At 48.9% G+C, this 16,936-nt stretch overlaps 1 protein-coding gene across 1 annotated transcript in view; it reads left to right on the forward strand.

Moving 5' to 3' along the window:
- ccnd1 (cyclin D1) overlaps positions 1-16,936 on the forward strand; it is a 28,323-nt gene that overhangs the window by 2,565 nt on the left and 8,822 nt on the right. The window contains exons 3-4 of the mRNA XM_033038703.1: positions 3,335-3,494; positions 9,934-10,082. Coding sequence (XP_032894594.1) covers positions 3,335-3,494; positions 9,934-10,082 — 309 coding nt within the window. The remainder of the gene's footprint in view (positions 1-3,334; positions 3,495-9,933; positions 10,083-16,936) is intronic.

Here is a 16,936-nt window from a genome sequence, read left to right on the forward strand (position 1 = left end):
CCCCAACCCACGGTGAACCATCGTCAACTTTCCATGTCGCTCGACCACCTCTCCTCTCTCAATCCCAACGTCTGTCACCAACGCTCGCCGCAGTCCTTCCTTACAGTGTGTCCCCGCTTTCCCTTCGGAAACTCCGGGTCACTTCCCTGGCCGCCGGCCGCTTGGAGATTTTTGGTGTCCACTTTGCTGCTGACTCCAAACATTGCTGGATCAGCGTTCTTTTTTTTTGGGGGGGGGGGGGGGGGCAACATTTTTGGGGGGCGGAGGGCAACATTTTTTTTTGGGGGGGGGGGGGCAACATTTTGCCAAGGTTGCTTGGAGGTAACATACCCAGATCCAAGCCCCTCAAAGATGGTTTTAATTTTGGGAGATTCGCCGCGGTATTTGTCTTACCGCTTGATGCAAACAAAAATATTCACTTTTCTTTTTTTTTTAGGTATTATTTAAAATAAAAGATAATTCGGAATATTTCCTATTTCCATTCAATTTTTATGGAATGGATATTTGTGAGTTGTAATGGAACCCCCAGTGCAAAGTGGATTTTTGGTCGTGGGGGGTTTGCAATGAGAATGAAAAATCTGCAAACAGGGTGGCAGAAATGTGCCTTTCTCAATAGCTCCCATTCCCCCCCCAATGTCTTAACATTTCTTTCTATAAAGCGACTCTGTTCTCTAATGTGGGTCGTTAGCGCCCTCTATTGGCATGAACGCCCGTAGCAGCGAGATGCTTCCCTTTCATAGAGTGAAACTGGCGTGGAAACTGCGTGGAAACCGGCCTAACTTGCCCACACCGGCCAGCTACACTGGTCCCACCTTCCCGCGTTTGGTCCATATCCCTCCAAACCTGCCCTGAATCGTTTCCTAAATGTGGGGATCGTCCCTGCCTCAACTATTTCCTTCGCTCTATAGATGCTGCTGCACCCGCTGAGTTTCTCCAGCATTTTTGTGTACCTACCTCCTCCAGCAGCTCGTTCCATACACCCACAACCCTTTGTGTGGGAAAGTTACCCCTCAGATTCCTTTTCACCTTTCCACCAATCTCCACAGCACCCTGTCTGACCTTGCTAATGATCAATGGGGAACATCATTTCTTAAACGTTTATTCTACCCCTCTCTTATCTTAAAATAGACGCAAATTGCTTTAAAAAAAAAAAGAGCTGGATGGGATGCAGAGAAGATGTTGCCAGGACTCGAGGGCCTGAGCTATGGGGATAGATTGAGCTGGCTGGGACTTTACTCGCTGGAGTGCAGGAGGATGAGGGGTGGTTTCATAAAATCATGTCTTAAATCATGAGAGGAATAGATTGGGCGAGTTGCCACAGAGTCTCTGGCCCAGAGTAGATGAATCGAGGACCAGAGGAAATAGGTTCAAGGTGAAGGAGGAAAGATTGAAGAGGAATCTGAGGGGTAGCTTTTTCACACAAAGGGTAGTGGGTGTATGGAACAAGCTGCCAGGTGAGGTAGTTGAGGCTGGGACTATCCCAACATTTAAGTATAAGAAACATTTGGATAGGTACATGGATAGGACAGGTTTAAAAGGATATGGGCCAAACGCAGGCAGGTGGGACTAGTGCAGATGGGACTAGTGCAGATGGGACATGTAGGTCGGCGTGGGCAAGTTGGGCCGAAGGACCTTTCAACACTGCATGACTCTGACAAGCAGAGAAATATTTGATGAGTCTGATATTTGAATCAGTCTGAAGAAGGGTTTCGGCCTGAAACGTTGCCTATTTCCTTCGCTCCATAGATGCTGCTGCACCCGCTGAGTCTCTCCAGCATTTTTGTCTACCTTCGATTTTCCAGCATCTGCAGTTCCTTCTTAAACAAGAAATATTTGATGATCTTTCCACTTTGCAATATTTATCACGAGGAGTTTAAAATTCATCGTCCAAAATATTACACTCAGTGGCAGTTTTTATAATCAGTTTCTATCGTCAGTCTGATCTGCTATTGAATTGGAGATGGAGAGAAAAGAGACTGCAGGTTCTGGAATCTTGAACAAATAATAACAAGCTGCTGGAAGAACTCGGCAGGTCAGGCAGCATCTGTGGAGGGAAATGTCTGCCCGCTTCCTTCCACAGATGCTGCCTGACCGGCTGAGTTCTTCCAGCAGATAGACACAAAATGCTGGAGTAGCTCAGCGGGACAGGCAGCATCTCTGGAGAGACCCTTGTTGCTCGCGTTGGGTGAAAGTCTGGGGTTATTGTACAGCAAAGGCCATTTACTTGGTTTGTAGACAACAACAAAAATTTCGGAGACCCCCGCTACCTAAGAATGAGGACATCTTCGATGCCCTGGTTTGGAACACCTCATCCTGGGTGCAGAAGCAGCATAGACGGAGGAATTGGGAGTAGGGGATGGAGTCCGGTTTAGTTTAGAGATACAGCACGGAAACAGGCCCTTCGGCCCATCGAGTCCACGCTGATCAGTGATCCTCGTACACTAACACTATCCTACACACACTCTCAATAGGCACCATTTAGAATTATTCCACACCAATTAACCTACAAACCAGTATGTCTTTGGAATGTGGGAGGAAACCAGAGCATTCAGAGAAAAACCATGCAGGTCACGGGGAGAATGTACAAACTCCTGTACAGACAGCAGCCGCAGTCAGGATCGAACCCAGGTCTCTGGCGCCGTGAGGCAGCAACTCTACCGCTGCGCCACAGTGCCGTGGTGGATAGTCTATTAACGGCGTGGAGAAGGTGAAATGATGACAGAAACATTACCTACATCCCGCAATGGAGAAAAGGGCAGTGGGTGAAGGACGGTACTGGAGAAATTAAATGCAGCAGGTCAAGCTGGACATGCGGTAAAGATAATGCAAAGGGCAGGAGCTGCATATGCTGGGTTAAACCAAAGATAGACACAAAAAGCTGGAGTGACTCAGCGGGTCAGGCAGCATCTCTGAGATTAGCATGGGTTGGCTAATGATCAAAAATAGACGCAAAAAGCTGGAGTGAACACCAGGGGTCAGGCAGCATCTCTGGAGAGTTGATTGAGAGTGGGATTATCCAATTTTCCCATTATTGCCTGGGAATATTGCAGTTTGCAGCCTTTTACCATTCGTGCATCATCCCTGCTGTCAATCCACCTACACAGGCGTAATTATGTATCTTCTAACCAACAGACCCCAGTCTGTTAGGTTAGACAAGCACACCTCTTCAACCCTCACCCTGAACACCTGTATGTACGTATATATATTTATTGCTCATTATTCTATGTTCGCTCTTCTGGGGGAGATGCTAACTGCATTTTGTTGTCTCTGTACTGTACACTGCACAATGACAATTAAGTTTGAATCTGAATCTGAATCTGAATCTTTCTTTCAGCAAATGGAGCTGCTGGTCCTCAACAAACTGAAGTGGGATCTGGCCTCCGTGACCCCCCACGACTTCATCGAACACTTCCTCACCAAGCTCCCCATCCCCAAGGACAGCAAGCAGATCATCCGCAAACACGCGCAGACCTTCGTGGCCCTGTGTGCGACAGGTACGCCGCGCCCTCTTCACTTCAACTCCGCTTTAGTTCATTGTCACGTGTACCGAGGTGCAGTGAAAAACCATTGTTGCGCGCTGTCCAGTCAGCGGAAAGACAATACATGATTACAATGAAGCTGTCCACAGTATACAGGCCCAGGTTAAAGGGAATAATGCTCTCCCTGCAGACGAAACATGATTACATACAAGTAATCTACAGTGTATAGATACATGATCACGTTTGGTGCAAGGTACAGCCAGTAGAATCCGATCAAAGATAGTCTGAGGGTCACCAATGAGGTAGATAGTAGTTCAGCACTGCTCTCTGGTTGTGGTAGGATGGTTCAGTTGCCTGGTAACAACCGGGAAGAAACTGTCCCAGAATCTGGAGGTGTGCGTTTTCACATTTCTACACCTTTTGCCCGATGGGAGAGGGGAGACGAGGCAGTGGCCAGGGTGAGACTCGTCCTTGACGATGCTGCTGGCCTTGCCGAGGCAGCGTGAGGTGTAGATGGAGTCGATGGAAGGGAGGTTGGTTTGTGCGATGGGTCTGGGCTGCGTCCACGATTTGCTGCAATTTCTCGTGGTCTTGGATGAAGCTGTTCCCAAACCAGGCAGTGATGCACCACGATCTGTTCAATCAGGCACGTCAGACGTGGGGGGGGGGGGGGGGGGGGTTGGGGCTCGATGCCTGGGTAACGTGCCTACCCGTTAGAGCCCACCCCCCATCCAGCTGGGAAGAGTTAAACGTTCCCTGAGTCTGAAGAAGGGTTTCAGCTGGAAACTTTGCCTATTTCCTTCGCTCCATAGATGCTGCTGCACCCGCTGAGTTTCTCCAGCATTTTTGTCTACCTTCGATGTTCCAGCATCTGCAGTTCCTTCTTAAACATTCGCTTGATGTGTTAATGTAAACAGTTTCAATACCAGTTTCCTTAGATGTAAAATGTGGCAACTAACAGGAATGTCCACCTTCGCCGATTGTCCGCAGCACAAATTCATAAGTGATAGGAGCAGAATAAGGCTATTCAGCCCATCAAGTCTATTCCGCCATTCAATCATGGCTGATCTGACTCTCCCTCCTAACCCCATTCTCCTGCCTTCTCCCCATAACCCCCGACTCCCGTACTAATCAAGAATCTATCTAAGTCTGCCGTAAAAAAAAATATCCATTGACTTGGCCTCCGTAGCTGTCTGTGGCAGTGAATTCCAGAGATCATCAGTGAATACAGTGCATAAATGTGCAGCCAGCTCTGGATAGTGAAGGAATTGCTGCCTGGTTGACTGTGGCGAAATGGGTTACAGGTTCGGTACCTCCTCTCTGGGTATAGCTGACAAATTAGCCAAAGTCTACTCCTATATCCTGGTCCTTAGTTTTGCCAAGATTTATGAGTTGTTCATTTATTGATCAGCAAACCTGTACCCCTTTGGGATGTGGGAGGCAACCGGAGCACCCGGAGAAAACCCACGCGGTCAAGGGGAGGACGTACAAACTCCACCCAGGCAGCACCTGTGGTCAGGATCGAACCCGCGTCTCTGGCGCTGTGAGGCATCGGCTGCGCCTCTCTGCTGCCCCCCATCAGTATAAAATAGAATTGCAGATGTACTCTCCGATTTCCTTCTCTGAAGTTGGCCCTATTAAGCCACGCTGGGAAAAGTTGTGGTGTTGCTCCTTATTTATGCTAAAGGGCTGGAATCATGTCGGAGTCGCCACTCCTTCCTTAGTGCCAGGCCCTAGTTGGTGTGCAGGTTCTCACACACTGTGTGCTAGTATTGCATCGGAGGCCCTTCAGCCCTCGAATGCATTACTGATACTGTTTCCCATCCGGTTCCTCAACCGGTTTCTGCACTTCTAGACTTTAGAGATACAGCGTGGAAACAGGCCCTTCGGCCCACCAAGTCCACGCCGACCGGCGATCACCACCAACACTCTCTCCTCTTCCTAACCCTATTCTCCTGCCATCTCCCCATTACCCCAGACACCCGTGCTAATCAAGAATCTATCTCTGACAAAAAATATCCACTGACTTTGCCTCCACAGCCTTTTGAGGCAACAAATTCCACAGATTCACCACTCCCTGACTAAATAAATTCCACCTCATCTCCTTCCGAAAATAATGTCCTTTAATTCTGAGGCTGTGACCTCTAGTCCTAGACTCTCCCACTAGTGGATGTCACGAGGTTGGACATCAGTTAGTTTAGTTTTCTGCCACTCGCACCAAGCTCCAGTGAAAAGATTTTGTGTTGCGTGCTAACCAGTCAGCAGAAAGACAATGCATGATTACAATCAAGCTGTAATTGGTTACAATCCAGCCATCCAGCTTGGCTTAGTTTAGTTTATTGTCACGTGTACCGAGGTACAGCAAAAACCTTTTTTGTTGCGTGCTAACCAGTCAGCGGAAAGACTGTACATGATTACAATCGAGCTGTCCACAGTGTACAGGTGCAGGATAAGGGAAAGTAAATAGCGTTTAGTGCAAGATAAAGTCTTATTAAAGATAGTCCGAGGGTCTCCAATTACATAGATAGTCAGTCAGGACTGCTCTTTGGTTGGCAATATGACAGTCTGAAGAAGGGTCTCATCCCGAAATGTTGCCTATTCCTTCTCTGAAGAGCTGCTGCCTGTCCCATGGAGTTACTCCAGCATTTTGTGTCTACGGACAGTTCTGTTGCCGGATAACAGCTGGGAAGACACTGTCCCTGAATCTGGATGTATGCATTTGGACAGGTATATGGATAGCAAAGTTTCAGAGGGACGCAAAAGGCTGGAGTACTGAAGAAGGGTCTCGACCCGAAACGCCACCAGTTCCTTCTCTCCTGAGATGCTTCCTGTCCCGCTGAGTTACTCCAGCTTTTTGTGTCTATCTTCGGTTTAAACCAGCATCTGCAGTTCCTTCCTACAAGTTTCAGAGGGATGTGGGCCAAACATGGGCAGATGGGACCAGCTTAGATACTAGCTTAGATGGGGCATCCTGGTTGGCATGGGCAATGGGCCGAAGGGCCTGTTTCTGTGCTGTATTGCTCTTTATCCAGACATTGGAATATTGTAGTATTTTGACAGAAAGCGCTTCACCCCTGTTGAAGATGGCCTGTGGGACATGTTGTCCTTTTGAATAGTTGAGAGATGCGTGTTTTCGTGCGAGACTACTTGAGTTAGTGTCGCATCTTCCATTGAGGATGGCAAAAGGTTTAATCTAGCGATATGGTGCGGTAACAAGCCCACTGAGTCCCCGTGGACTAATTCTGGCTAATACTTAAAAATAAATCTTCCATTTACCAGAAGTTAGAATGGTGTTTGGGAGAAACTAAAGTTCCAATGGGTGAATCGAAATAGGTTCATGATTCATATCTAATTAGTTTCGTTTAGCGATACGGCGCGAAAACAGACCCTTCAGCCCACCCGCGTCCGCGCTGACCAGCGATCCACACACAATAACACTACCCTAAATACGCTGGGGCCAATTTACAATTTTGACCGAGGACAATTGACATACAAAACCTGTGCGTCTTTGTGGAGTGTGGGAGGAAACCGACGATTTCGGAGAAAGCCCCACGCGGGTCATGGGGAGAACGTGCAGATAAACACGCGTGGTCAGGATCGAATCCGGTCTCTGGCGCTGTCAGGCACCAACCCTCCCGCCGCGCCACTGTTTAGAAACTGTGTTTACAGCGCTTGAGCTGTGTTTTGCTGTGTCGGCTTTTCCAGCGCAGGGCTAAATCGGGACAGTTCGAAGGTCGCAGAGTGCTGACATTCCACTACTTTGATCAGTGGCGCCGGCTACTTTTTGTCGGAGGGGGTGAAGGGGGCGAGAAGAAATAGGCGCAGCTAATTCCTGCAAGACAACAGGGCGGTACGGTGACTCAGCGGTAGAGCTGCTGCCTTTACAGCGCCAGAGACCCGGGTTCGATCCTGACTACGGGTGCTGTCTGTAGCGAGTTTAGACATGGGTTTTCTCCGATATCTTCGGTTTCCCCCCCCCCCCCACACACTCCAAAGACGTACGGGTTTTTAGGTTAATTGGCTTGGAATACATGTAAAGTTGTCCCCAGTGCAGGTAGGATAGTGTTAGGTGCAGGAAGGAACTGCAGATGCTGGTTTATTTTTGATCATTTAGCCAAAACATGCTGTTGCTATCCGGCAACAGAACCGTCCATCGACACAAAGTGCTGGAGTAACTCAGTGGGACGGGCAGCATCTCTGGAGAGAAGGAATGCGTGATATTTTGAGTTGAAACCCTTCTTCAGTGATCAAACGTTAGTGATAGTACCTGGTACCTTGCACCTTCCGAAGGGTCCACCAGGGACTATACTGGAAGCTGGACAATATTTTTTACACTGGACAATTTTTAAAACATTTACCAAGCCAATTAACCTACAAACCTGCACGTCTTTGGAGTGTGGGAGGAAACCTGAAGATCTCGTAGAAAACCCACGGGGAGAACGTACAAACTCCGTACAGACAGTGCCCGTAGTTGGGATCGAACCCGGGTCTCCGGCGCTGTAAGGCAGCAACTCTACCGCTGCACCACCGTGACCGCATGGGTGAGAGTGTGATTAGTGATAGTCATAGTCACTGGTGATAGTGATGCTGTGTTAGTGTGCGGGGATGGCTGGTTGGTGTGGACTCAGTGGGCTGAAGGGCCTGTTTCCGCTCCAAACTAAACGAAACGTTTGATTCTCAGCGCTGGGCAGAATGCATGTCTACACCAGTGAAGCAATTACGCCTTCACAAAAGCCTGAACAAGAGGCGTGGAGGAGGGGTGGGGTATGCGCGACGGGGAGAGATGATTTTTAAAAGGCTTTTAATGGAAGGGATTACACTGAAGGTGGGGTGTGGGGCAGAAATCCTTTCTGTGCAACCTTTGAATTGACTACTTAATAGAGCTGGGTTTTATCTTTCCAAAGATCCTCGTTTATACTGTGGTAGGCCAAAATAAAACATTATTAACGTCGTTTGAAGTTAAAACATAATTGCCAGCTATGAATTGCTCCTGGCATGGACTAATTCTGGCTAATTCTTAAAAAGAAATCATTCGGATCTTCGAGCCAGCACCTTCGAGCCATTCAATGTGATCATGGCTAATCATCCCCAATCAGTATCCCGTTCCTGCCTCCCCATATCCCGACTCCACTATCTTTAAGAGCCCTGTCTAGCTCTCTCTAGATCTCAGAGAAAGCCCACGCAGTCACGGGGAGAGCGTACAAACTCCGTAGAGACAGCATCCTGTGGGGGGGGGGGGGAATGTAAGATTGATTTGGTTTGGGTGGGGGGGGGGGGGGGGAGCGAGGCAGGATGGGTGCCCTCCTCCCACACCAACATTTCCTCCCCTCCCCTCCCCTTCCAACAGCTGTAATCAGGCACTATCCTCACACCGACTGAGCTACCATCAATCTTGCTGGAGACCCTCGGACTATCTTTAATCGGAATTTATCGTACGGTACGATTGGACTTTATTCATTTATTCCCGAAGGGGAAATGGTCTGCCAGCAGTCAGAAGATACAGTTTCAAGGCATTGAAAGCATCTGGTGCATTGTACTGATAATGAAATTTAAGTGACCAGTTATTGCACGGCACATATGTAATATTACACAAATATGAAATTCAATCATCGAGTGGAGAGCTCCAGGGAGAGGGATGTGCAGAGATGAGATTGCACTAAACATTATTCTCTTTATCCTGTCTCTACGCTGTGGGCAGCTCGGTTGCAATCATGTATATAGTCTTTCTGCTGACTCGAGAGCACGCAACGAAAGGTGTTTCACTCTGCCCGCGCTGCATGCGACAATAAACTAAACTAACTGCTGGTTTAAACCGAAAATAGGCACAAATAGCTGTAGTAACTCCAGGTCTAGGGCAACTCTGCAGTGGCACAGCGGTAGAGTTGCTGCCTTACAGCACTTGGAGAGCCGGAGACTCGGATTCGGTCCCGACTCGGGGTGCTGTCTCTACGGAGTTTGTACGCTCTCCCCGTGACTGCATGGGCCTGCTTGGAGATCTAGAGAGAGCTAGATAGGGCTCTTAAAGATGGTGGAGTCGGGATATGGGGAGAAGGCAGGAATGGGGTACTGATTGGGGATGATCAGCCAAGATCACATTGAATGGCGATGCTGGCTCGAAGATCCGAATGGTCTACTCCTGCACCTAGTGTCTATTGTCTATATCTTCAGTCCCCCCCCCCCCCCCCACGCTCCAAAGTCATGCAAGCTTGCAGGCCAATTGGCTTGGGTTTGTGTACTTTGTATAAGTGTAAATTGTCCCCAGTGTGTGTGTGTCAGGACAGCGGTAGTGTGCGGGGATCGCTGGTCGGCACGGACTCAGTGGGCCGAAGGGCCTGTTTCCACGACTGTATCTCAAAACTAAAACTTACGAACGAGTCCTTGTCGCTCCTTGAATATCAACGCTGATTGGGCAAAACGTTTTTGGCAACTTTTTTTGTTTCATTCTTTTTTGCAGACGTCAAATTCATATCGAATCCTCCATCGATGATCGCGGCGGGCAGCGTGGCTGCCGCAGTCCATGGTCTCCACCTGGGGAACCGCGACACTTTCCTCTCCTCGCAGTCCCTCACAGACTTCCTATCACAGATCATCAAGTGCGACTCGGTAAGTCTGCCTCCTGTCCGAACCGAGATCTTGCTTGCTTGCCTCTCTCGCTTTCAAAAGGTCCCACAGAGTCGAGAGTGCGCAGTTGTCGTATGTACACGCTGACAATGAATTGACGACATTGTTACTTCCGGCAGCTTTGCACAGCGAGCTGAAAGCAAAAGTCGACACAAGGGACTGCAGGTTTAGTTTAGAGATTACTGCGCAGAAACAGGCCCTTCGGCCCACCGGGTCCATGCCGACCGGCGAACCCCACACACTCCAGAACCAGGGGCCACAGTTTAAGAATAAGGGGTAAGCCATTTAGAACGGAGACGAGGAAACACTTTTTCTCACAGAGGGTGGTGAGTCTGTGGAATTCTGGTGGAGGCAGGTTCTCTGGATGCTTTCGAGAGCTAATAGGGCTCTTAAAAATGGCAGTGTCAGGGGATATGGGGAGAAGGGAGGAACGGGGTACTGATTGGGGATGATCAGCCATGATCACATTGAATGGCGGTGCTGGCTCGAAGGGCCAAATGGCCTACTCCTGCACCTATTGTCTATTGTCTAACACTATCCGACACACGCAAGGAGCAATTTACAATTTACCGAAGCCAATTAGCCTACAAACCCCGCACGTACGTCTTTGGAGTGTGGGAGGAAACCGGAGCGGCCGGAGAAAATCCACACCGGTCACGGGGAGAACGTACCAACTCTGTACAGACAGCACCCGTAGTCGGGATCGAACCCGGGCCTCCGGCGCTGTAAGGCAGCAACTCTACCGCTGCGCCACCGTGGCAACCCCGTGCAGAAGCTGGAGTCTTGAGTAAACAAACACCGAGTGCTGGAGGAACACGGCCGGTCAAGCAGAGGACATATATAAGCTGCACGGTGGCACAGCGGCAGGCTTACAGCGCCAGAGGCCCAAGTTTGATCCTGACTACGAGTGCTCTCTGCACGGAGTTTGTACGTTCTTCCCCGTGACCACGTGGGTTTTCTCCGGGTGCTCCGATTTCCTCCCTCACTCCAAAGACGTACGTGTTAGGTTAATTGGCTTTGTTAAAATTGTAAATTGTCCCCAGTGTGCGTGTGTGTAGGATAGCGCGCGTGTACGGGGAGATCGCTGGTCGTCGCGGACCCGGTGGGCTGAAGAGCCCATTCCCATGCCGCATCTCTAGAGCCTAAAGACTGATGGTATGATTGTTGGTAGTTTGATTGGTCTGATGTGTTGGGGTGGGGGGTGTAAACCTGAGTGTTGCGATGGGGAGGGGAGGGAGGGACTGTCACAGAGATGGTGTGCTGTATTCAAGTTGAACTAGCAAGTTGAACTCGTGAGTGCTGGTGTTCAACGGTGTCGGGGAGAGTGATTTTCAATGGAGGGCCATTTCTTCTCCATCATCATTTAGGTCAGCGAGGAACAGGGCCTGTTTCCACGCTGTATCTCCAAACTATATCTCCTCGCAGCTCCAATGGTGCTCTGTTCGCTGTTGCCCACGGGTGCTGCCTGTGTGGCGTTTGCACGTTCTCCCTGTGCCTGCGTGGATTTCCTCTGGGTGCTCCAGTTCCCTCCCTCACCCCTAAGGTGTGCGGGGTTGTTGGTTAATTAACCTGGCGGTGTGTCAGGATGGATGAGAAATCGGGGCAGCATGGAGCTAGAAACAGGTGGTCAGGATGGGCCGAATGGCCTATTTCACTGTTGTATCTTTCACTATTGGCCCAGCACAGGGAACTTGGGTTTGAATATATAACTGGCTTAACGTGGCAAGTCGCATTTAGTCGTAATTCCAAGTCGGGAAACATCTTTACATACTGCAAGGGCAGGAAATAATTGCTTTCCCCAGTCTGAAGAAGGGTCCAGACCCGACACGTCGCCATTTCCTTTCTCTCCAGAGATGCTGCCTGACCCGCTGAGCTACTCCAACACGTTGTATCTATCGTCAGTAAATAATTGCCGCGGGGCTTCATGTCTAAAGCTAATGCCCCCGTCCCACTTAGGAAACCTGAACGGAAACCTCTGGAGACTTTGCGCCCCACCCAAGGTTTCCGTGCGGTTCCCGGAGGCTGCAGGTGGTTGTCGGAGGTTGCAGGTAGTGGAAGCAGGTAGGGAGACTGACAAAAACCTCCGGGAACCGCACGGAAACCTTGGGTGGGGCACAAAGTCTCCAGAGGTTTCCGTTCAGGTTTCCTAAGTGGGACAGGGGCATTATAGAGTGGACGTGAAATGTTCTGATATAGAGTTCCAAAACAAAAGGGATTTCAGTGGCTTGGTATAATGACCATGTCATGTACTTCACACAGACCAACCTCCCTTGCCTGCCATTGACTCCATCTACACTTCACACTGCCTCGGCAAGGCCAGCAGCATAATCAAGGTCGAGTCGCACCCCGGCCACTCCCTCTTCTCCCCTCTCCCATCGGGCAAAAGGTATAGAAGTGTGAAAACGCACACCTCCAGATTCAGGGACATTCTTTACTGAACCTCTGGCAATTAATAGTGTACCAGCAGAGACGAGAAAGGGTTCAGCTTAAAAGGAGAATAGGAAATGGCTCATCAGAAATGGACCTCATGGTGTGTGTGTGTGTGTGTGTGACCTTTGAACGTGGCCCTGTAACCCTCTTAATGACAAGTGGACCCAGTGTCTTTTTTCAAAGCTTCCCAATGGAATAGGAATAGGGGTAGAATTAGTCCATTCGGCCCATCAGGTCTACTCCGCCATTCAATCGTGGCTGGTCTATCTCTCCCTCCTAACCCCATTCTCCTGCCTTCTCCCCACAACCTCTGACACCCGCACTAATCAAGAATATATCTGTCTATCTCTCTACCTTAAAAAATATCCACTGACTTGGCCTACACAGCCTACAGTGGCAAAGAATTCCATGGATTCACCACCCTCTGACTAAAGAAATGACTCCTCATCTCCATCCTAAAAGAATATATTTTAATTCTGAGGCTGTGACCTTTAGTCCTAGACTCCCCGACTAGTGGAAACATCCTCTCCACGTCACACATCTCAGTCCAGTTTTATCGTCTCAGAAGCCACGCGGCGACATTACCGGTGACCCAACAGCACGGTGGCGCAGCGGTAGAGTTACTGCCTTACAGTGCCTGAGACCCGGGTTCGATCCCGACCACGGGTGCTTGTCTGAACGAGGTTTGTACGTTCCCACCCGTGACCGCGTGGGTTTTCTCCCGGATCTTCGGTTTCCTCCCACACTCCAAAGACGTAGAGGTTTGTGGGTTAATTGGCTTGGTGTAAATGTAAACAATTGTCCCTAGTGTGTGTAGGATAGTGTTAATATGTCCGAAGGGCCTGTTTCCGCGCTGTATCTCTAAACTAAACCAAATCCCCGTTGTTAAAGAGGAGATTTTTTTTTCCTCTCTCTCTCTCTCCCTGAGTGTCTATTCTTCTGCCTTGTCGGCCAGCAGGAGATGCGCCTCAGTAGGAAACAAGCAATAAAAGGCAGTCGGGAATGAATAGGGGAAGGAAGGAAGGAGGAGGTTTCTCATTTAACAAGCGCGAGGGCTCGATGCGAGTGTGCGGCGATCTCTGAGGCAACGGCAGGCTTTTTTGTTTCCTGCCACAATGCCCGGGCCAAACACCGCGATGGGTCAAGAGTTGCGAGCCCAGATTAAGTGTTTAAGAAGGAACTGCAGATGCTGGAAAATCGAAGGTAGACAAAAGTGCTGGAGAAACTCAGCGGGCCAGGCAGCATCTATGGAGAAAAGGAGTAGGTGACGTTTCGGGTCGAGACGCTTCCTCAGATTCAATCTTTAGCAGTGTGTGACGGACCAACAGGACCGGGGGCTAAAGCAAAGATTGCCTTTACAGCATTGGTGGGAAACTGAACAAAGAGAAATGTAAATGTGTCTCGAATTTGCAGATGAGGTGAGAAGTAGGACTGGCTTTTGATTTACTCAGTGGGGTGTAGTTTCCTGCTCTCTTTCCCATGACGTTTCACGGCTTTACTTGCCTGGCTTGGCTCTCTCTCGTCCCCGCCTCTCCCCAGCTTTAGCCCTCCCTCCCCTGCTGCAGTCATTCTGAAGAAGGACCCCGACCCGAATCCTCACCCTTTTGCTGTAGACTTTAGAGATGGGGCGCGGAAACAGGCCCTTCGGCCCACCATGTCCGTGCCGACCTGCGGTCCTCATACACTGGCACCGTGGGGCACGCGCTAGGCACAAGTTACCAAAGTCAAATTATCCTACAAACCTGCACCGCACGTCTTTGGAGTGTGGGAGGAAACCGGAGCACACTGGGGGGGAGACCCACGGGGAGACTGTACAAACTCCGTACACACAGCACCCGTAGTCAGGATGGAACCCGGGTCTCTGGCGCTGTGAGGCAGCAACTCTTACCAGCTGCGCCACCGTGCCGCCCTTCAATAGATATGATAGAAGTATTTAAATCTAAAACGAGCCGATTTGCACACCCTCTTCTGTTCGCCCATCTAATCCTTGCTGCCATTCAATGTTGTGGGCTGTCTAACTATTAAAGCAGATTGACTTTTGGTCGACATACCTGCATTTCAGTCTAACCTCCCAACTTCCTCACTAAGTGAATGAGGCTAAGATTTGCTACTGACTTGGCCTACTTTATGGTGGTGAAGAAGCGGGGGGTGGGGGTGGGGGGAGAAGAAATGGGGGTGTACTTGGGGCTAATGACGCAAGGAGTTTGCATGAAGATCCGAAGAAACATAGAAAATAGGTGCAGGAGTAGGCCATTCGGCCCTTCGAGCCTGCACCACCATTCAATATGATCATGGCTGATCATCCAACTCAGTATCCCGTACCTGCCTTCTCTCCATACCCTCTGATCCCTTTAGCCACAAGGGCCACATCTAACTCCCTCTTAAATTTTTTTATTCTTTGGCTTTCGACACTGGCTGAGGCATTGCTCCTGTTTTTAGTGCTTTTAATGTCTTTTAATTTTTAGTGTGTTTTTTATAGTCCTTCGTTTTACGGTTTTTAATGGTTTTTGATTGTTTGTAATAGCTTTTTGTTCATGAGTTCTCATGTACAGCACTTTGTGGCAACTGTAGTTGTTTAAAGTGCTTTATAAATAAAGTTATTATTATTATTATTAAATATAGCCAATGAACTGGCCTCAACTACCCTCTGTGGCAGAGAGTTCCAGAGGTTCACCACTCTCTGTGTGAAAGGTTTTTCTCATCTCGGTTTTAAAGGATTTCTCCCTTATCCTTAAGCTGTGACCCCATGTCCTGGACTTCCCCAACATCGGGAACAATCTTCCTGCATCTAGCCTGTACAACCCCTTAAGAATTTTGTAAGTTTCTATAAGATCCCCTCTCTAATCTCCTAAATTCTAGAGCGTATAAACCAAGTCTATCCAGTCTTTCTTCATAAGACAGTCCTGACATCCCAGGAATCAGTCTGGTGAACCTTCTCTGCACTCCCTCTATGGCAATAATGTCCTTCCTGAGATGTCCTTCCTCAGAAGAAGGGTCTCGAACTGAAACGTCACCCATTCCTCTATCCAGTGAAGCTGCCTGTCCCGCTGAGTTACTCCAGCATTTTGTGTCTATCTTCAGTGTAAACCAGCATCTGCTGTTCCTGCCTGCACAATAAATTGCAACTAGTTGGCCCTAGTTAATAATTGCAAAAGATTCAAGAAAATTGATAACCGAAAGTAGCTGTAAATTTGACTTCTCGTGATCAATAATCTAATCGAAACCCTGAAGCGCAGATTAATTAATTTAAAAAAAATAGAATTCATTAAAAGTGAAATAAACGGGATTTTAATTTTTGTTCTTTTGCCCACTTTCGCTTACGACTTCAGTTTGTCAAGTGTGCATGGGGCCGCTTTAGTTCCTAGATCAGTCGGTTTCAGCACTGGGTCCAATTTCCTGTTTTCCTTTGATCATTGGTAATTAGAGCCCAAATTAAGTATAATGGAACCCCATGGGAAGCCTCCTACTTTTCAAAAGGTCTCTTGCCCTCATTGTGTGAGGGCTCTGTATTTTGTTAGGTGTGATCAAGTTTCTAATTGTCTTTCGGCTTAATCTTTTGCCTGCCCACACACCTTTAGATTAGGCATCTGTTTTTTCTCAAGAGATTGTGGATGTGGGAACACTGAAGCCCCCCCCCCCCCCCCCCCTCCTCCTCCTCCCACCACTCTGTAAAATGGCCTGCGCTCTCCTGTCTACAGCGACCTTCACGTGGTCCGCCCTGTTTCAACAAATGCAATCAACCTGGCGTGCACAATCAAATACCATCAAATAGAACAAGTTGTCCTACAACTTTAGGCTGTGCACGCCATATGCAAGAAGAAAGTTTAGTTTAGAGATACAGCGCGGAAACAGGCCCTTCGGCCCACCGAGTCACCACCGACCAGCCATCCCCGCACACTTACAACTGTCCCACACACGCTATGTAAGATGACGATTTGAATTAAAGAGTTACTCCAGCATAATGCTGGAGTAACTCAGCGGGTCAGGCAGCATCTCTGGAGAAAAGGAATAGGTGACGATTTGGGTCGAGACCCTTCTCTAGACTGAGTTAGGGGAGAGGGAAGCTAGAGGCGTGAAAGCATACAAAGAACAAATGAATGAAAGGGCATGAAAAGAACAAATCAAAGCCAGCAACGATGATGAAGGAAAGGTGGAGCCCACAATGGTCCATTGTTGGCTGTGGAAAAGGTGATAACGAGTGATACAGACAGTGAAAGTATGCAGGACGACAGTGAAACTAGTACAATGACTGGGGGCAGGGGGGGAACATGTATCTATCTGGGCCTTAATGGCGTCCAAAAAAATAGCATTTTGACTCCTCCTCCTCCCCCCCCCCCCCCCCCCCCACCCCCCCCAAGTACAATGGTAAATCGTCACCTATGATTCCAGAGCAGGTCTTGAATTCA

The sequence above is a fragment of the Amblyraja radiata genome, chromosome 20, assembly GCF_010909765.2.
Source record: "Amblyraja radiata isolate CabotCenter1 chromosome 20, sAmbRad1.1.pri, whole genome shotgun sequence".
NCBI lineage: Eukaryota > Metazoa > Chordata > Chondrichthyes > Rajiformes > Rajidae > Amblyraja > Amblyraja radiata.